The 21,435-nt window shown below is 38.0% G+C and overlaps 1 protein-coding gene across 4 annotated transcripts in view; it reads left to right on the top strand.

The window, feature by feature from the left end:
- The window catches only part of UBE2K (ubiquitin conjugating enzyme E2 K), a 75,533-nt gene that overhangs the window by 16,536 nt on the left and 37,562 nt on the right, over positions 1–21,435 (top strand). For 3 of the 4 annotated variants that reach the window (XM_077758912.1, XM_077758914.1, XM_077758913.1), the window contains exon 2: positions 17,322–20,811. The exons of the other annotated variant lie outside the window; for it this stretch is intronic. In XM_077758912.1, the coding sequence (XP_077615038.1) occupies positions 17,322–18,338 (1,017 nt within the window). In that variant the 3' untranslated portion in view covers positions 18,339–20,811. Of the gene's footprint in view, positions 1–17,321; positions 20,812–21,435 lie in introns of those variants that run through there. 4 annotated transcript variants of the gene reach the window in all.

The raw sequence follows: 21,435 nt of genomic DNA, 5'->3' as shown, positions 1-21,435 counted from the left end.
GTTAATTGGGGAATGAGTTTAACTAGCAGTGGTGCTGGAACAAAAGCACTATTGTTTGCAAGGGAGTGATTGATAATAAGGGAGAGTGATGATGTTCAGTTAAGCCAGCTAATAGCTGGGTTTGGAGTAATAAAGTGAACTTGATTTCAAGAATTTGGGAATCTGAGAAACTTAAAATGGATTTCAGGGAAGGTGCAGTTTTGGTGATAAAAAAATCAAGTGTATGACCATGGGAGTAAGAGCTTGTGGTCTGTAAATATTTATCAGAAGCACAGTCTTTGTCTCCTTGCCCTTTTTTGGGAATTTAGAAATGTACAAGATGACAGATGTAAGCAACAGTCTCTCATCAGTCACAGATAGCTATTGCTATTACTATCTTTTTTTCTTTTTACCAAATCAGCAGCTTAGTTACGTACTAAGTATTGTTTTGTACTTTTTCCCCATCTTAATATATCTTGTATTTTCTGTGTGGCATTAAATATTCTTTTAAAGTGTTTACTCTTTAGGGGTGCCTGGCTGGCTCAGTTGGTGGAGTATGCAACTCTTGATCTTCAGGTTGTGAGTTCGAGCCCAACGTTGGGTGCAGAGATTACTTAAAAATAAGATCTTTAAGGGGTGTCTGGGATGGCTCAGTGGCTTCAGTGTCCAGTTCTTGATTTCTGCTTAGGTCATGATCTCGCCGCTCATGAGTTTGAGTCCCACGTTGGGTTCTGTGCTGACAGTGCGGAGCCTGGTTGGGATCTTCTGTCCTCCTCTCTCTCTCTGCCCCTCCCCTACTCATTCTCTTTCTCTTAAAAATAAACTTCTTTAAAAAGTTTAAAAAAATTAAAAAGATGGATGCCTGGGTGGCTCAGTTGGTTAAGCATCTGACTCTTTAAAACAAAATAGAATGTTTACTGTTTAAATATTAAATGGTATTGAATATTAATAGTAATTTACATCTTTGAAATTTGGTATTACCTGACTAAACCATCCATTTTTTTAAAAGTTTTATTTAAGTAATCTTTACACCCAACATGGGGCTTGAACTTCCAACCCCGAAATCAAGAGTTGTATGCTCTTCTGATGGAGCCAGTGAGGCACCCCTAAACCATTCTTTTGTTGAACATTTAAAAGTTATTTTTATTTTTTCCACTGTGTGTGTAGAGAAAGAGAGAGAGAATGGAATATCTTTACATAATTTTTAAATGAGTTTATTTTCCTAAGATAGATTTCCTGGAAAAAAAGTTACTGGGTCAGTGTCTGAACTTTTCATATGCTTATGTCCAAAGTGCTTCCCAGAAAGTTTGTCATAAATTACTGTAGCTCTAGCACTGCATGAGGCAGCCCATTTCATCATATTCTCACCATTAACACAATCTTTTTTTAAGTTCAGTAGAAAAATCAATTGTCTAATTTTATTTTTTTATTTTAACTTTTTATTAAGAAAATTTTCGGGGCACCTGAGTGGCTCAGTAGTTGAGTGTCTGGCTTCAGTTTAGGTCCTCATCTTGCAGTTTGTGGGTTCAAGCCCCACGTTGGGCTCTGCGCTGAGCCTGAAGCCTGCTTCAGATTCTGTGTCTTCCTCTCTCTGTGCCTCTCCCCCACTCGTGCTCTCTCAAAAATAAATACTTTAAAAATTAAAAAATAAAATTTTCAAGTAGAAATTTGAAATAAAGTTACGTTCTTACTACTTAGGTTGAACATTTGTTAGTGTTATAAAGTTAATCCACTACCAAAATCTTGAGCGTACATCTAAAAATAACATTCTTTTACGTAACTATGGAATCATTATCCTATCTAAGAAAATGTTAATTCCTTGATATCTAATATTCATATTTCTTCAGATAACTACAAAATGTTTCATAGTTTTTTTGGGGGGGATCAGGATCCACTTACAGCTTACAAATTGCATATGGATGTAATTTTTAGTCTTTTAAAATTTACAGTAGTTCTCCCCTACAAGCCCTTCGTTTTTCCTATTTTTTGACACTGAAAATTCTGGAGATTTCCTTATGGTGGTGCTTTTATATTTCTTATAAACTGGGAGTTTATGTGTAAATGTTTGACTAGATTCAGGTTAAACATTTTTGGCAAGAAGGCTTCTAGTGTATATGTTTCATATTAAGTCATATTAATAGATGCATAATAATATCAGGTTGTCTCACTGTTAGTGATGCTAGTTCAGTTGGACTTTGTCTGAATCAGTTATTTCATTGGGGGTTTCAGAAAGTTGATTTTCCTAATTATCAATTTCATATTTGTATAGCTAATAATATATATATATGTTATACACATAGACACATACACAGTATTCTTTTAGAAACGGGCTTTTCATCATCAACTGGAATGAAGTTTTTTATTAAAGATTTGGTATAATAGTCACCTCCAATGGCAATAAATGATCCCCCCCTTTTTAAATTTCATTTATTTTGAGAGCAAGAGTCTGAGCAGGGGAGGGAGAGAATCTCAAGTATGCTTGGTGCTGTCAGGGCAGAGCCTGACTCTGGGCTCATCTAATAAGCTGAGATCATCATCACCTGACTCAAAATCAAGAGTCAGGCGCTTAACCAACTGAGCCACCCAGGTGCCCCATCCCTTTCTCTTTTTTTTTTTTTCCTATCAGGGTGTGGATATCTTAGTCCCCCCTAGGTTACCATTACAAAATGCCATAGACAGGATGACATAAACCACAAAAATTAATTTTCTCACAATTTTAGAGGTTGGGGACTTACAAGTCACAGCTTCAAAAGTAATTTGAGATTTATCTCAGTTGTTTGAAATTTTGTGGTTAAAATAACATGCAAAATAAGTTCATCTTGAGTTTCAAAAAAGTGTTTGTGTTTAGAGGCGCCTGGGTGGCTCAGGGCATCCAACTCTTGATATCATCTCAGGTCATGATCTCACAGTTCCTGTGATCGAGCCCCGCATCAGGCTTTGTGCTACAGTGTCGAGCCTGCTTGAGAATCTCTCTCCTTCCCCCCCCCACCCCCACTTGGCACACATGTGCTCTCTCTCAAAGTAAATAAACTTAAAAAAAAAGTGTTTAGATGGAAGGATTACTCTAAGTGGTAGAAGTGATAGCATATTTTCTGGTCTTTCCCATTTTTAAGAAAAATATAATTTTGTCTCAATTTTAGATATATGTTTTTTGTCAAAGTAAGGTCTATATTTGTCAGATTAAGGCATTTCCAAATAACTTTTTGATAAAAGTTTTCATGGAGTGAAATCATTCTTGAATTCTTGGAATAAATCCCTCTTGGTCATAGTGAATAGTACTTTACATTTATAATGGTATGTAAACCAAGATTTTGTTCAGAGTTGTGTATCTTTTTAGTGAGACTTGCCTGTATTTGTTAGAATTGTGCTGGGTAACTTTGGGGGCATCAAAGCCATATTTGTCTTATAAAATGTGTTTATGATTATTCTATCCATTTCATTGTTTTGAAACCATATGGGATTATTCTTTGTAAATTGGGATGTTTGAGAACCAGGTGGCTTTTTAGAGTGGTTGCTGAAAGGCATATTTTTTTAATGATTTTTTTTAAATTTTTAATTTTTGTAATTTATTTCTGAGAGAGAGACAGCATGAGCAGGGGAGGGTCAAAGAAAGAGGGAGATACAGAATCCGAAATAGACTCCAGGCTCTGAGCTAGCTGTCAGCACAGAGCCCGATGCGGGGCTCGAACCCGTGAACCTTGAGATCATGACCTGAGCCAAAGTTGGCCGCTCACATGACTGAGCCACCCAGGCGCCCCTGACAGGCATATTTTTTGCGAATTTTTCTTTTTCTGTCTCAGTGTTTTGTTCACATTCAAAATGTTTGTCAGGTGTTTTGTTTTTTTTTTAATCTTTTATGTAATACATCTCATTATTGATGATGCTATTAATGTATAAGTAAATAGAGGGCATGGTTTACCTCATATTTTAGTTTCCTTTCTTTTTCCTGCCTTTAATTTACTGATTCTCTATCTTACCAGTTGAGCCTGTGACTTTTCAATTTTATTTTAGTTCCATGTTTCTCTTTTTGTTTCAGGTTTTTTCTTTTTTTTTTGGTTTTTTTTTTTTTTTTTTGAGAGAGAGCAAACATGAGGGGGGCAGAGGGAGAGAGAGAGAGAGAGAGAGACTCTTAAGCAAGGCTCCATGCTCAGTGTACATTCTAAGACAGGGTTCAGTCCTACCATTCTGGAATCATGACCTGAGCCGAAATCAAGAGTGGATTCTCAACTGATTGAGACACCCAGGCACCCCATGTTTCAGTTCTTCAGTTTTGTTATTTTTTTCTTTTTTGCTGTCAGTATGTTTTGTCATTTAAAATTCCTTTGGCTTTTTTTTTTTTTAAGTTTATGTATTTATTTTGAGAGAGAGAGAATCCCATGCAAGCTCCACACTGTCAAGAGTTGGGCACTTAACCAACTGAGCTACCCAGGTGTCCCTTAAAGTTCCTTTTTGAATTTTCTTAATGATATAGGAATTTGGGGCATTAAAAAAAAGTTGTTTTAAATTAAGGATATGGGGTCTTTGTGAAAAAATTTTCAATACAGAAATATACAGAGTAAAATTTTATGATACTTACCCTTTCCTTCTTCCCCTGAGTCTTCATCTTCTCTTTCAGAGGGAACTTTCAACAACTTTTTCTATGCATTTATATATTTAGTAAATATAGAAACTTTCAATTTATGAATTTCCATAAATATAAACAAGGGTATAGCCACACTAAAAGTATGCTCTGTGTGTGATGATAGCTTTTGTAAAGGAAAGCTTGTGCAGTATCCCAAGATTTAAGACAAGCAACTTTTTTTTTTTTTTTTTTTTAAATCTCTACACCAATGTGGGCCTTGAACTCAGTGACCCCAAGATCAGGAGTTGCATGCTCTTCCAACTGAGCTAGCCAGGTGCCCCCAGAGTATTTTTGTTACTCTGGAAATCCTGTGTCATCCTGTCCATCTCCTTCACCACCACCATTGCTGACCTTTTTGCTGTCTCTATAGTTTTGTTTTTCCAGAATGGCATATAATTGGAGTTGCATAATATGTAGCTTTTTCAGACTGGCTTCTTTCACTTAATAGGCATTTAAGTTTCCTCTGTATCTCTTCATGGCTTGATAGCTGTGTCTTTATTGCTGAGTAATATTCCATTGTCAGAATTTACCACAGTTTATTTATCCATTCATCTACTGAAGTACATCTTGGTTGCCTCTAAGTTTTGGCAACCATGAATGAAGCTGCTATAAACATCCATGTACACTATTTGTGTGGATGTAAGTTTTCAACTCCTTTTGGGTAAATAACTGGAGTGTGATGTATTATATGGTAAGAGAATGTTTCATTTCTTGAGAAAGTACACTCTGTCTTCCAGAGTAACCGTCTAATTTTCTATTCCCACCGGCAATGATTGAGAGTTTCTGCTGCTCCACACTTTGCCAGCATTCGGTCCAGAGTTTGGCTATTCTATTAGGTGTATAGTGGTAAAAATAAGTTTGTTTATTTTGAGAGAGCAAGCACAGGCAAGGGAGGGGCAAAGAGAAAATCCCAGCAGACTCAGTGCTGTCTGCATGGAGCCCAGCATGGGTCTAGATCCCATGAACAATGAGATCATGACAGAAATCAAGAAATCAAGACTAAATCAAGAGTCAGATACTTAACCCACTGAGCCACCCAGGTGCCCCATTATCTCATTGTTTTAATGTACATTTCCCCCATGACATATGAGGTGGACCATCTTTTCATATGCTTATTTGCCGTCTATTTATATTGTTTGTTGTGTGTGTTAAAGGTCTTAGCTCATTTTTTAATTGTGTTGTTTGCAATTGTTGAATTTTAATGAGTTCTTTGTATATTTTGGGTAACAGTCTTTTATCAGATGCATCTTTTGCAGATACTTTCTTCCAGTCCCTTTTTTCTTCATTCTCTTGAGATTGTCTTTTAGTTTATTTTTAAGAAGTCCTACTTACCACTTATTTCTTTTATGGATTGTAACTTTGATGTTACATCTAAAAAGTCATAACCATACCAAGTTTAATCTAGATTTTCCCCTATGTTATCTTCTAGTAGTTTTATACTTTTGTATTTTACATTTTAGGTCTGTGATCCATGATCCATTTTGAGTTTTCCTTTTTTTTTTTTTTTTTTTAAGTTTATTTATTTATTTTGAGAGAGAGAGGCTGAGCAGAGAAGGGGCAGAGAGGGAGATAGAGGGTCCCAAACAGACTCTTCACTGTCAGCACAGAGCCCACTGTGGGGCTCAAACTCCCGAAAAGTGAGATTATGACCTGAGTTCAAATCGAGAGTTAGATGCTTGACTGAGCCACCCAGGCACCCTGACCAGTACCGTGTCTTGATTACTGTAGCTTTCTGCTAAGTCTTGAAGTTGGATAATATCAGTCCTCCATCTTTTTAGTTCTTTACTATCATTCATCAGAGCTTTATAGTTTTCCTCATATAATCCTTTTTTCCTTTTTCCTAATGTTTATTTTTTGAGAGAGAGCACGAGCAGGGAAGGGGCAGAGATAGAGAGAGACTCAGAATCCATGAAGCTCAGAATATCTGAGCTGTCAGCAGAGCCTGACATGGGGCTCGAACTCACCGCAAGATCATGACCTGAGCCACTTAGGCATTCCACCTCATATAGTTTTTTCACATATTCTGTTAGATTTATACCTCGCTAATTTTATTTATTTATTTATTTATTTCTAGGAGAGAGAGAGAGAGAGAGACAGCGTGAGCAGGGGAGGGTCAGAGAGAGAGGGAGACACAGACTCTGAAACAGGCTCCAGGCTCTGAGCTGGCAGTCAGCACAGAGCCCGACGCGGGGCTCGAACCCACGAACCGCGAGATCATGACCTAAGCAAAAGTCGGACGCTTAACTGACTAAGCCACCCAGGCATCCCTCGCTAATTTTATTTTTTGGTGCTAATGCTCAGTGGTATTGTTTTTAATTTCAAATTCTACTTGTTCGTTGGTGATATATAGAAAAGTGATGGACTTTTGTATATTAATCTTGTATCCTTTAACCTTGCTATAATTGCTTATTCTAGGAATTACTTTTGTCATTTCTTTCAGATTTGCCACATAGATGGTCGTGTCATTTGTGAACAAAGACCGTTGTATTTTCTCCTTTCCAATTTGTATGTCTTCTCTTGTCTTTTTTTCTTGTGGCATTAGCTAGAACTAGTATAATGTTGAAAAGGAGTGGTAAGAGGGGATATCATTGCCTTGTACCTGATCTTAGTGAGAAAATTTGAGTTTCTGACCATTAAATATGATGTTAGCTGTGAGAGGTTTTTTGTAAATATCATTGATCAAATTGAGAACGTTCCACTCTATTCCTAGTTTACTGAGTGTTTTTTATTGTGAGTGGGTTTTGGATTTTGTGAAGTGGTTTTCTGCATCTATGATAGGAGTGTGTTTTTACTATTTCAACATATTGATGTGATTGATTACATTATTTGATTTTTTAATGTTGAACCAGCATGTATACCCAGAATAAATCTCGCTTGGTCATGGTGTACAGTTGACCCTTGAATAACACAGCTTTGAATCATACAGGTCCACTTTTACATGGATTTTTTTTTTTTTTTTTAAGTTTCTTTGTTTAGAGAAAGAGAGAGCATGAGCAGGGGAGGGGCAGAGAGAGAGAGCGAATCCCAAGCAGGCTCTGCACTGTCCACATGGAGCCTGTGTGGGCCTCAAACTCCCAAATGAACTGTAAGATCACCTGAACTGAGATCAAGAGTTGGACCCCTTATGCACTGAGCCACCCAGGTTCTCCTACGTGGATTTTTTTTTTTTTTTTACTAATATAGTAGTATCAATATATATTTTCTTATGATCTTGTTTGTATTTTCTTTTTTCTCACTTTATTGTAAGAATACAGTTAGTACATGTAACATATAAAGTATACATTAATCACCTGTTTACGTTATGAGTAAAACTTTGTCAATAGTGGGCTATTAGTACTTAAGTTGGGGGGAGTCAAAAGTTACATGCGGATTTCCCAACTGTGTAGGGGCATAGGCACTTCTGACCTCTGTGTTGTTCCAGGGTAACTGTATAATTCTCTAAATTCATTGTTGAAGTAAATTTGCTGATATTTTTTTTGAGGATTTTCACATATTCATGAAAGATCGTGGTCTGTACTTCAAATGTATTTGTCTGATTTTAGTATTAGGGTAATATGGCCTCATAAAATGGGTTAGGAAATAATTTCTTTCTGCTTTCCTTCTGCCTTCTGAAAGAGATTGTAAGAAGTAGAGATTTGGTATAATTTCTTCCTTAAATATTTGATAGAACTCATCAGTGACAGTATCTGGGGTTGGTGCTTTGTGTTTTGAAAAGTTATTATTGATTCAGTTTCCTTAATACGTAATAATCCTGTTTAGTTTTGGCAGATCGTGTCTTTCAAGGAATCCGTTCACTTCATCTAGGTTATAAAATTTGTGATCATTTGCAATATTACTCTATTTTATTACTCAAGTTATTTTCATGTCCATGGGACTAGTAGAGATGAATCTCTCATTTCTGATATTTAGTAATTTGTGTCTTATTTCTTAATCTGTTAGAGGATTATTGAAGTACTTGTTTCAAAGAACAAAGTTCTGGCTTATTTGATTTTTCTGTTTCCTGTTTTCAATTTCATTGATTTCTGCAGTTTTTAAATTTTTCTTTTTCCTTACTTTGTATTTAATTTGTTCTTTTTCTGGTTCCTGGCATCTTAGATTCTTGATTTTGACTTTTAAGTGTATTTATTTTGAGAGAGCACACAGGAGTGTGCAAGTGGGGTAGGGGCAGGGAGGAGAGACAGAATCCCAAGCAGGCTCTGCACCATCAGCACAGAGCCAGATAATAGATCATGACCTGGGCTGAGATCAAGAGTCGACGTTTAACTGACTGCGCTACCCAGGAGCTCCTTGACTTTTTTCTGATATGTATATGCATTCATTGTGAATCTTCCTCAACGCACTGTTTTTAACACATCCTGCAAATTTTTTTTTTAATGTTTTATTTATTTCTAGGAGAGAGAGAGAGAGAGAGACAGCGTGAGCAGGGGAGGGTCAGAGAGAGAGGGAGTCACAGACTGAAACAGGCTCCAGGCTCTGAGCTGGAAGTCAGCACAGAGCCTGACGCGGGGCTCGAACCCACGAACCGCGAGATCATGACCTAAGTGAAAGTCGGACGCTTAACCGACTAAGTCACCCAGGCGCCCCACATCCTGCAAATTTTGATAAGTTGTTTGTTTTGTTTGTTTGTTTTCATTTAGTTCAAAGTATTTTAAAACATATTAAGGTATCTTCTTTGACTTGGTGTTATTTAGAAGTATGTTGTTTGCTTATTTTCAAATTTTTATTTAAATTCTAGTTAACATATAGTGTGATATTGTCAGGAGTTTAGTGATTCATCACTTAACATATAACACCCAGTGCTCAACACAAATGCCCTCGTTAATACCCATAACCCATTTAGCCCAGCCCCCCCCCCCCCATTTCCCTCCATCAACCCTCAGTTCTCTGTTGTAAAGAGTCTCTTATGGTTTGTTTCCCTCCCACTCTCTTCCCCCCCTTCCCATGTGTTCATGTTTTATTTCTTAAATTTCACATATGAGTGAAATCATGTATTGGTTTTTCTCTGACTTATTTCACTTAGCATAATACACTATAGTTCCATCAGTGTTGTTGCAGATAGCAAGATTTCATTCTTTTTGATCATTGAGTAATATTCATTGTGCATATATACATCTTTATCCATTCATCAGTCGACAGACATTTGGGCTCTTTCCATAGTTTGGCTATTGTTGATAATGTTGCTAAAAACTTTGGGGTACGTGTATCCCTTCAAATCTGTATTTTTGTATCCTTTGGGTAAATACCTGGTACTGCAATTGCTGGATCACAAGATAATTGTATTTTTAACTTTCTGAAGAAACTCCATACTATTTTCCAGAGTGGATACACCAGTTTGCATTCCCACCAACAGTGTGAGAGGGTTCCCTTTTCTCCACATCCTCACCAATACTTGTAGTTTCTTATATTAATTTTAGTCATTCTGACAGGTGTGAGGTGGTATCTCATCATGGTTTTTGATTGGTATTTCCCTGATGTATGATGTTGTGCATCTTTTCATGTGTTAGTCATCTGGATGTCTTTGGGAAAATGTCTGTTTATGTCTTCTTCCCATTTCTTCACTAGATTATTTGTTTTTTGGGTGTTGATTTTGATAAGTTCTTTATAGATTTTGATTACTACCCCTTTATCAGATATGTCATTTGTAAATATCTTCTCCCATTCCTAGGCTGCCTTTTGGTTTGTTGATTGTTTCTTTTGCTGTACAGAAGCTTTTTATCTTGATGAAGTCCCAGTAGTCCATTTTTGCTTTTGTTTCCCTTGCCTCCAGCAACGTGTTTAATAAGAAGTTGCTGCGGCCAAGGTCCAAGAAGCTGCTGCCTCTGTTCTCCTCTAGGATTTTGACAGTTTCCTGTCTCACATGTAGGTCTTTGATCCATTTTGAATTTATTTTTGTGTATGGTGCAAGGAAGTGGTCCAGTTTCATTTTTCTTAATGTTGCTGTCCAGTTTTCCCAACACCATTTGTTGAAGAGACCGTCTTTTTTCCATTGGACATTCTTCACTTTTCGTCAAAGATGAATTGACCATACAGTTGTGGGTTCATGTCTGGGTTTTCTTATTGATCTGTGGATCTGTTTTTGTGCCAGTACCATATTGTCTTAATGAATACAGCCTTATAATACACCTTGAAGTCTAGAATTGTGTTGTCTTTATAGCTTTGCTTTTCTTTTTCAGAATTGCTTTGGCTATCCAGGGTCTTCTATGGTTCTATACAAATTTTAGGATTATTTGTTCTAGCTCTGTGAAAAATGCTGGTGGTATGTTGATAGGGATTGCGTTAAATATGTAGATTGCTATTTATTTTTAAAGGTTCTCCTACCCATTTTTAATTGGATTCATTTTTTGTTGATTTTGGGAGCTCTTTTTTTATATTCTAGACATTAATCACTTGTCATTTATATGATTTTTAAAAATGTTTACTTTTATTTAGAGAGAACGTGCGTGTCCGCCGGTAGAAGAGGGACACAGACGGTGGAAGAAGGGCTTAGCCAACTGAGGCATCCAGGTGTCCCTGAATTTTAAAGTAATTTCTACCCTCAGTGCAGGGTTCAAACTCATAGCCTCAAGATCAAGAGTCAACATGCTCTACCTCCTGAGCTAGCCAGGCGCCCCTAATTTCTAGTGTAATTCTTTTGTGATCTGAAAGTATCTTTTCTATATTCCTGTTCTTTTGAATTTGTAAAGTGTGTTTTATGGCCCAGAGTGTGGTCTAGTGAATGTTCTGTGTGAGCTTGAGAAGAGTGTATGTTCTGCTTCTGCTGGATGAAGTAGTCTGTAGATGTCCATTAGATTCCAGTTTGGTGGTTGCTGATCAGTCTATGTCTGCCTACTGGATCTGTCAGATAGTGGTAGGGAGATGTTGAAATCTGACTCTAATAGTGGATTCATCTGTTTCTCATTATAGTTTTATTGGCTGATGTATTTTGAAATTTGGTTCTTAATGTTCATTGACATTTTTATCATATGTGATGCTTTTTATCCCTGGAAATTTTTCGTTCTTCACTTTTTAAAAGTTTTATTTAAGTTATTTCTACACCCAACATGGGGCTCAAACTCATGACTTTGAGATCAAGAGTTGCATGCTCCTACAACTAAGCCAGCCAGGTGCCCCTATCCCTGGTAATTTTTCTTGCTCTGGAAACTACTTTTCTGAAATTAAAATGACTACGACAACTTTCTTTTGATTAGCATTAACACAGTATGCTTTTCTCCATCCCTTTATTTTTTTCAAAATTGTTATAAAAAACACTTAGCATCTTATCATTCACATTGTTGTACAACTAATCTCCAGAATCTTTTCATCTTTCAAGATTGAAACTCTGTACCTGTTNACAAATGCCCTTTTCCCCCCCCCCCCCCCCTTCCCCCAGCCTCTAGCAACTGCCTTTTTACTTTCTGTGTCTGTAAGGGTAATCATACAAGATTTGTAGTTTAGTGACTGGCTTATTTCACTTAGCATAATATCCTTAAGGCTCATCCATATTGTAACATGTCAGACTTCTTTCCTTTTAAAGGCTGAATAATATTCCATTATGGGTACATACCACATTTTGTTTATTCATCTGTCAACAGACACTTGGTTGCTTCTGACTTTTGAGTATGTTGAATAATGCTGCCATGAAAGTGGGTGTGTGAATTATCTCAAGACACTGCTTTTTAAGCATGTGGAAGTGGAATTGCTTGATCACATGGTAATTCCATTTTCAGTTTTTTGATGAACAGCCATACTGTTTTCCATTGTGGTTGTGCTGTTTTACATTCCCACCAGCAGTGTACAAGGTTGTGGTTTCTCCACATCCTTGCCAACACTTGTTATTTTCATTTTTTTTTTTTTTTTTACATTCCCACCAGCAGTGTACAAGGTTCTGGTTTCTCCACATCCTTGCCGACACTTGTTATTTTCATTTTTTTTTTATAGTAGCCATCCTGATAGATCTGTGTATCTCATGGCTTTGATTTGCATTTCTGTAATGAAGTTGAGCATCTTTTTATGTGCTCGTTGGCCATTTGTATATCTTGTGGGAAAATGTCTATTTAAGAACTTTACCCATTTTTTAAAGGTTTTTTGTTTTGTATTTTTAAAAGTTTGTTTATTTTTTGAGAGAGAGGGGAAGGGGCAAAGAAGAGAGAATCTTAAGCAAATCTCTGTGCTAAGCATGGAGCCCAGTGCAGGGCTCAGGGCTCAGGGCTCACGAACCATGAGATCATGACCTGAGCCCAAATCAAGAGTCAGACACTTAACTAACTGAGCCACCCAGGTACCCCTACTCATTTTTTAATTGAGTTCAGTTTTGATTTTAGGAGCTCTTTTATATGTTCTGGATATTACTTGTCATTTATATGATTTGTAATATTTTATTCCATTGTATAGGTTGCCTTTTGACTCTTGTTGATTGTGTTCTTTGATGCATAGGAATTTTTCACTTTGATGTAGTTCCAGTTAACTTTTACTTTTGTTGTCTGTTTTGTTCGTGTCATGTATTAGAAATCATTGCCAAATCCAATTGTCCTGAAGCTTTTCTTATATGTTTCTTTTTAGTTTTACAGTTTTACCATCCCTTTTACTGTTAACATGTCTTTGTTTTTATATATAGACATGTGGGACATCTAGGTGACTCATTTGGTTAGACCTCTTGACTCTTGATTTCAGTTCAGGTAATGATCTCACAGTTCCTAGGATCAAGCCCTCATGTTGGGCTCTGTGCTTCTGCCTTATCTTGTTTTATTGAGCATTTTTTATTCCATTGTTTCTTCTCTTAGCATATTATTTGTGCTTTTTTAAAAGTTTGTTTATTTAGAGAACGCACATGAGCACACAGCGGGGGAGGGGCAGAGAGAATCCCAAGCAGGCTCTGAACTGCAGAGCTAGAACCCACAAACCATGAAATCACGACGTGAGCCAAAGTCAAGAGTTGGAAGTTTAACTGAGTGAGCTACCCAGCTGCCCCCATTTATGCATTTTCTCTTCCTTCCTTCCTTTTTTTTTTTAGTAACATTTGAATTTGCCGTATACACTTGTAAATACTTTTTTTTTTTAACTTTTTTATGTTTCATTTATTTCTGAGAGAGAGAGAGACAGCATGAACAGGGGAGGGTCAGAGAGAGAGGGAGACACAGAATCCGAAACAGGCCCCAGGCTCTGAGCTGGCTGTCAGCACAGAGCCTTTCTCAGGGCTCAAATCCACAAACCACGAGATCATGACCTGAGCTGAAGTCGGATGCTTAACCGACTGAGCCACCCAGGCACCCCTTGTAAATGCTCTTTCAAATAACACTGTACTACTTCACAGGTAGTACAAGTGCTTTGTAACAAAATCTACATTTCCTCTCTCCTGTTCATTATAGCATGTCATTCATTTCACTTATGCATAAGGATTAATCACCAGATACTTCATTGTTGTTACTGTTTTGGACATACTGTTATCTGTTAGATCAGTTAAGAATAAAAAATCAAAGATTTTATTTTACCTTTATTTTTTCTCTAATGCTCTTCCTTTATGTAAATTCTAAGTTTCTGATGTATTTGGTTTTCTTACTTCCTGAAGAATCTATTTTAATATTTCTTGCAAGATAGGTCTGCTGGCAACAAATTTCCTATTTTTAAAAAATATTTTAATTAAAGAAATTTTTTTAATGTTTATTTTTGAGAGAGAGAGACAGAACACGAGCTGGGGCCGGGGGGTGAGGGTGGGGAAGGGTTACAGAGAGGGAGAGATACAGAATCTGAAGCAGGCTTCAGGCTCTGAGTTGTCAGCACAGAGCCCGACACGTGGCTTGAATCTATGAACCATGAGATCATGACTTAAGCCGAAGTCGGATGCTTAACTGACTGAGCCACCTAGGCGCCCCACCTATTTTTATTTGAGAAGTTTATTTATTATATCTGAAGGATAATTTTGCAGGATATAGAATTTTACATTGGTAGGGCTTTTTACTTTCAACACTTTACGTTTATATGTTTGTTTGTTGTTTGTTTGTATATATATTCATAACTGGTGCAGGGCCCAAGATCAAGAATCACATGTTCCACTGACTGAGCCAGCCAGGCCACCCTCTTTTCATCACTTTAAATATTTCATTCCATTCTCTTCTTGCTTTCATGATTTCTGAAGAAAAGTCCAAAGTAATTTTTATCTTTGCTCCCTTTATAGGCAAGGGGTTTGTTTGATTTTTTTCTGGCTCCTTTCAAGTTTTTCTCGGTTTCTGATATTCTTCAGTTTGAATATGATATGCCTACCTATGAATTTTGGGGGATTGATCCTGTTTTATTCATTTACTTGTTTATTTTAAGTTATTTTGAGAGAACGCCTGGGGGGAAGGCAGAGAATTGCAAGCATCTCTGTGCTAGATTTTAAGAACCTTGAGATTATCACTGAGCTGAAATCAAGAGTTGAATGCTTCACTGACTGAGCCACCAGGTACCCCAGGATTGATCCTGTTTTATATTCTCTGAGTTTCTTGGATCTGTGATTTGGTGTTTGTCATTAATTTAGGGAAATTCTTAGTCACTGTTGCTTCAGATATTTTCTGTCCCTTTCTTCTCCTTCTGGTATTCCCATTACTCGTATGTTATATCTTTTCGGTATTCTATTTTGTCTTTTTCATTTGCTTTTCCTTTGCATTTCAGTTTTGGGAGTTTCTGTCAACATTTCTTTTAGCCCATGGATTCATTTTGTTGTTGTCCACTTACCCATCAAAGGCATTTTTAATTTTGTTAAAATTTTTTTTTAACTTCTAGCATGTTCTTTTGGTTCTTTCTTAGAGTTTCCATCTGTGCTGACATAACCCATCTGATTTAGATGTCAAATTTTTCCATAATATCACTTAGCATATTAATCATAGTTTAAAATTTTTAGTCTGAGTCTAGCATTTCTGCCATCAGAGTTTTTTCCTGTGTTTTTTATTTTTTAGTATGCCTTATAATTTTCTTCTTGAAAGCCATCTACTAAGGGAAGTAGGCCTCTGATGTGAGACTTTATGTCTGTCTGACCAGGAATTAGTCTCTGTTTACTGATTGCTGTAGCTGTAGATGTCAGAATCTAACATCTCCTCTGATACCCTTGTTTTTGTCTCCCCTGTTGCCTTTGGGGCTCTTTAGAGACGTTTTTTTAAATTTCATTTATTTTGAGAGAGAAGAGCAGAGAGAGAACGCCAGGAAGGCTCTGCACTGTCAGCACAGAACCCTACGTGAGGCTCAAACTCACAAACTGTGAGATCATGACGTGAGCTGGAACCAAGAACCTGGATGCTCAGTTGAGCCGCCAAGGCACCATCTTAAGTAAGGTCTGAGACCTCCAGTTCTTTGAATTGTAATCCCCTGTTATTGCACAGGAGCCCTATTGATGTGGTGGTTGGGGGAGGGGAAGCATTTTATAGTCCTGCAATTGGGTCTCAGTCTTTTAAAGAGTCTATACCCCTAAGCTGTGACCTTCAAAAGTGCTTCTCAGTCCCCTTCCCCCCTTAAATGTTACTGGAAGACTGTGGAGGGGTTTGGGATCAGATATTTTCTCTTCTCTTAGGTTGGTTAGATCTCATAAAAAACTTGGGGCGCCTGGGTGGCTCAGTCTGTTAAGCGTCTGACTTCGGCTCAGGTCATGATCTGGCAGTCCAGGAGTTCGAACCTTGCGTCAGGCTCTGGGCTGACAGTTCAGAGCCTGGAGCCTTCTTCAGATTCTGTGTCTCCCTCTGTCTCTGCCCCTCCCCTGCTCACACTCTGTTTCTGTCTCTCTCAGAAATGAATAAACATTAAAAAACAGCAACAAACTCTAGTCGGTTAGGCCCCCAAAAGCTTCTTTTGGGGACAGGCCTTATTAGGCAGAATACCCTGGGCATAGAGGCACCTGGGTGGCTCATTTGGTTGAGTGTTCTTCTTTGGCTCGGATCATGATGTCATGGTTCACGAACTCCGCATTGGGTTCTGTGCTGACAGCTCAGAGTCCGAAGCCTGCTTTAGAATCTGTGTGTGTCTCTCTCTCTCTGCGGCTTGCCCACTCACACTTTGTCTCTGTCTCCCTCTCTGTCTCTGTCTCTCTCTCAAAGAATACCCTGGGCTTATTTCAAAATGGCTTCTTTCCCCTTCCTCCTGCCAGAAGCACGAGGGCATTTTCTCTTATCTTTACTGTGTAAACCTGGTAGGGATCCTGGAGGTAAAACCTCAACAAAGTAGGAAGGCACCTTGGGAGTTTTTCACTTTCAAATTCAACCTGATTGTGTCTCCAGCAGTTTGTCAATTACAGTTTAGATTTTCCTACCTGAGTAATGGTTCATGCAGAGATGCTTGTGAGCTTTTGCGCTGGTAAGTTTTGAGCCTTATTTTGTGCCCATCTGTCTTCTCAATTTTGGGGGCAGCAGTTTGCCCTGAGACTTCAATTCTCTGGTGGATTTAAGAAGAGTTGTTGATTTTTCAGTTTGTTCACCTTTTTTCTTCTGGGAATGGGAGTGATGTCTTCTAAGTTTTTACATATTGGATTAGAAACCAGAAGTATACTCCTTTATTTTTGTTTGTAGTATTCTGTATTAAATTGCACCATAATTATTGTAGACAACCCTCAGTTAATGGATACTTAGGTTATTGTTTTTCATTATATTTAATGCTTCAGTGATTACTGTTATGGTTATATATATTTTTTCTACTTATGATGAAATTATTTCCTTAGGCAGTTTCTAGGAGTGGTAATACTGGGTTAAAGAGTGTGACAAATTTGGTTCCTCCCTCCCCCAAGATGGCAACAGCCGAAGACGAGTTACTGCTACCACGGCTCCCCGAGCTGTTCGAAACCAGCAAGCAGCTTTTGGACGAAGTGGAAGTAGCGACTGAGCCCACCGGTTCCCAGATAATCCAAGATAAGGTGTTCAAGGGACTAGACCTCCTTAAGAAGACTGCTGAAATGTTAGCACAGCTCGACTTGTTCAGCCGAAATGAAGATTTGGAAGAGATTGCTTCCACTGATCTGAAGTACCTGATGGTGCCAGCATTTCAAGGAGCACTTGCCATGAAACAAGCCAACCCCAGCAAGCGTCTAGATGATTTGCAGTGCGCTCGAGAACACTTTTTAAACTACTTAACTCAGTGCCAATACTATCATGTGGCAGAGTTTGAGCTGCCCAAAACCAAGAATAACTCAACTGATAATACTGCTGGTTCTTCCATGGCCTATCCTAGCCTCATTGCAGTGGCAACACAAAGACAGGCTAAAATACAGAGATACAAGCAGAAGAAGGAGGTGGAGCATAAGTTGTCCACACTGAAATCTGCTGTGGAAAGTGGTCAAGCAGATGATGAGCATGTTCGTGAATATTACCTCCTTCACCTTCAAAGGTGGATTGGTATCAGCTTGGAAGAGATTGAGAGCATTGACTGGGAGATGAAGATCCTGAGAGAAAGAGAGTCCTCAAAAGAGCCATCAACTTCTTACTCAGCTCGTCAGGACAGGCCTCCAATGAAACCCTTCCTTCTCACTCAGAACATGGCCCAAGCCAAAGTATTTGGGGCTGGTTATCCAAGTCTGGCGTCTATGACGGTGAATGACTGGTATGATCAGCATTGGAAATACGGAGCATTACCAGGTCAGGGCATAGCCAAGACAACACCAGAGCCCAAAAGAGCTGCTCAGGAACATGAAGATCAGGAACAAAAGGAGGAAGAGGATGATGAGCAAACGCTCCACAGAGCTCGGGAGTGGGATGACTGGAAGGACACCCATCCCAGAGGCTATGGCAACCGACAGAACATGGGTTAGTCTTCCCACAACAAGACGGGACTACAGGGGCTCACATCTTCCCCGCCAAGGAAAGCTGTGCCGTCTTCTCCCTGGGCTCCTGGTTCAGCTGTATGCAACAAAGGCAAAGATGCTTAATCTTGCTTTGTGTTCAATAAAGTGTCAAACAATTAAGTGTGTATTTGTACTCTAGGTGATGAGCCAGCAGTCTTGTTTTGGCATTATCATGGTATATACCAATTTCTTAAGTTGAAAGACAAAAGTACTGAGAAATTGCTCTGTATAATCAATCAATGGCTGTATGAATTATCTTTAAAAAAATAATTAAAGTCCCTTCTATTACAAAAAAATGACAAATTTTATGGTGTTAATACTTTTTGCTGTATTGCCTTTAAAAAGGTTTCTAGCTTTATTGATATCTCTTCAACTTTACCAGTATTGAATATTAAGAATTTTGACAATTTAGGGGCACATGGGTAGCTCAGTTGGTTAAGCATCTGACTTCAACTCAGGTCATGACCTCCCGGTTCATGAGTTCGAGCCCCACCCACATTGGGCTCTGTGCTGACAGCAGGGTACCTGCTTGGATCCTCTGTCTCCCTTCTCTCTCCTCCCCTCCCCTACTCGTGCATGCTTGCTCGCTCTCTCTCGCTCTCTCTCTCTGTCAAAAATAAACATTAAAAATTTTTTTAAAAGAATTTTGCCTGTTTAGAAAATGTAAAGTGTAATATAAGATTATTCTGCATGTGGATGTCCAGTTGATCTAGTGCTATATTTTTGAAAAATTTTTTTCTCTATCCAATTGCCCCTTTGTCAAAGATTAGTTGACTGTGTAAGTATGAGCCTTTCTGAGCTTCCTATTCTGTTCCATTGGTTTGTGTGTCTTTTCTCTTACCAATACCATGTTGTTGATTTTAGTAGTTTTATAGTAGCCCTGTCATAAGTGGGATTTAATTCAACCAAAAAAATGGAAAAGAAGTGACTGTTCTCATGCACGATAAAGTGAAGTGGTGTACTAATGTGGCTGTGTATATCACCTTTGTTGAACATATGCTGATATGATTGTGAACATTAGAAAGTTTTAATCCAGGTACGTTTTAATTCTGCGCATGTATTTCTTTTACAAATTAGAGCTTGTTTAAACCACTTCTGGAATGTATGGAGACCTTTGTTTTGTTTTTACATTTATTTATTTTTAAGAGACAAATAGACCACAAGTGGGGGAGGGGCAGAGAGAGAGAGAGAGGGAGACACGGACACCGAAACAGACTCCAGGCTCCAGGCTCTGAGATGTGAGCACAGAGCCCGATGCCGGGCTCAAACTCAAAAACCGTGAGATCATGACCTGAGCCGAAGTCGAATGCTTAACCAACTGAGCAACCCAGGCACCCCGAAAGTATGGAGATCTGACGGTGTGCTAGGTACTGAATTATATTTAGACCCTGTTCTTAAATTGGTAATCTCACTCCCAAAAAGTGACCTTTAAAAGACTATGCTTGATCAAGATGATTATGTTATGGATCACACCCAGACTTAATTCCTGAAGATTGTTAAATGGTTCACACTAGTAGTGTGGGAAAAGGTTATAAGTTCATTGAAGATAAAAAAACAAGAGACTTACACAACTACATTAACATAACTTTTCCTTTCCTGATGAAATTGAAGTGTTCTTTTATCTGAGGTCAGTCATTTACTTTTTTCATTCTGGATTTCACCTTTTATACCCCATTCCATCTTGTTCATTACATTATCTACCATCCTTTATTTTACTTACTTATTTAAAGATTTTATTTTTAGGGGCACCTGGGCAGTAAGTTGAACATCCGACTCTGGCTCAGGTCATGTCAGGCATGATCTCTGCTGTCAGCACAGAGCCCATATTGGATCCTCTGCCCCCCTTTCTCTGTCCTTTTCCCATTTGCATGCGCATGTGTGCTCTCTCTCAAAAAGAAACCTTAAAAAAAAAACGATTTTCTTTTTAAGTAATCTCTACACTCAATGTGGGGCTAGAACTCCTAACCCTGGCATCAGCAGTCACATGATCTACTGATTGAGCCAGCTGGGTACCCCTACCATCCTTTATTTTTAACCTCTCCTTCTCTGCTATAACTATCCTACTAGCATTTAAATATACTGCTTAATGGTTATGTTATTAAGAAAACTGTCCTTCTACCCTCTTTCTCCAACTACTGCTCTATTTCTCATTTACTCTTTATAGCCAAAAATTGAGAGTTCTCTGTCAACATGGTTTCTATTTCCTCACCTGTAATTGACTACCCAATTATAGTGGATACTTTTACCATTTCACTTTGCAAAGGACCATTAGCCTTTTTAAAGTGTTTTGCAGAAAAAATTCTATGTTTATATATTTAAAATAATTTTCAAACAGTGCCTTGGTCTCCCAGTTACCCCAGATCCATAGTTCTTACTATTGCCAATTTCTTATGTATGTTTCTGGAAGAAGGGTGTGTGTGTGTGTGTGTGTGTGTGTGTGTGTGTGTGTGTGTGTGTGTACACATTCAGGGCTTTCAGTGAGAAAAAAGTAATTATTTTGCTTATTTTTTCTTTATGCAGTCTTAAGAGCGATATTTGTAAAATCTAAAGTTTCTTTGAGTAAGTGTAAAATAAAAATTCTAAATGATAAAATATTGTCATAGTGTAAATAAGCTGTTTTTTTCTTTTTGGCATATATCAGGGCATCCTGTAATTGATGGTATCTTAGAGTCAAATAAAATGTGTATGTCTTGGCTCATGAGTCATTTTTGAAATCTGGCTTCACTAATTATTAGCTGTGTGACCTCTTTGTATCTCAGTTTTCTTATTGGTAAACATAAGATTGTTAGGAGAGTTAAGTGAGTTATTACATGTAAGTCAATACTATTTATAAGGTGTTCCTTAAGTATTAGCTATTATTATTACTCTCTGTCAGCATCCTAACTGCTCTGTCCTTAAACATTTTTCTTCCTCTGGTGCCAGTGATAACAGACTGTCCTGGTTTTTGCTGTCTTGCTCATTTTCGTATCTTCAGCTCAGATGACTCCTGAACTCTACACCTGAGTTTTCAAGTATGTACTTGGCCCTTTGGATGTTTATAGACAGCTGTTCTCAATATGTCCAA

This window comes from Crocuta crocuta, unplaced genomic scaffold (genome assembly GCF_008692635.1).
Source record: "Crocuta crocuta isolate KB4526 unplaced genomic scaffold, BGI_CrCroc_1.0 scaffold223, whole genome shotgun sequence".
NCBI classification, from domain to species: Eukaryota; Metazoa; Chordata; class Mammalia; order Carnivora; family Hyaenidae; genus Crocuta; species Crocuta crocuta.
Note: the sequence above shows the minus strand (reverse complement) of the source record. Positions and strands in the feature narration are given on the sequence as shown.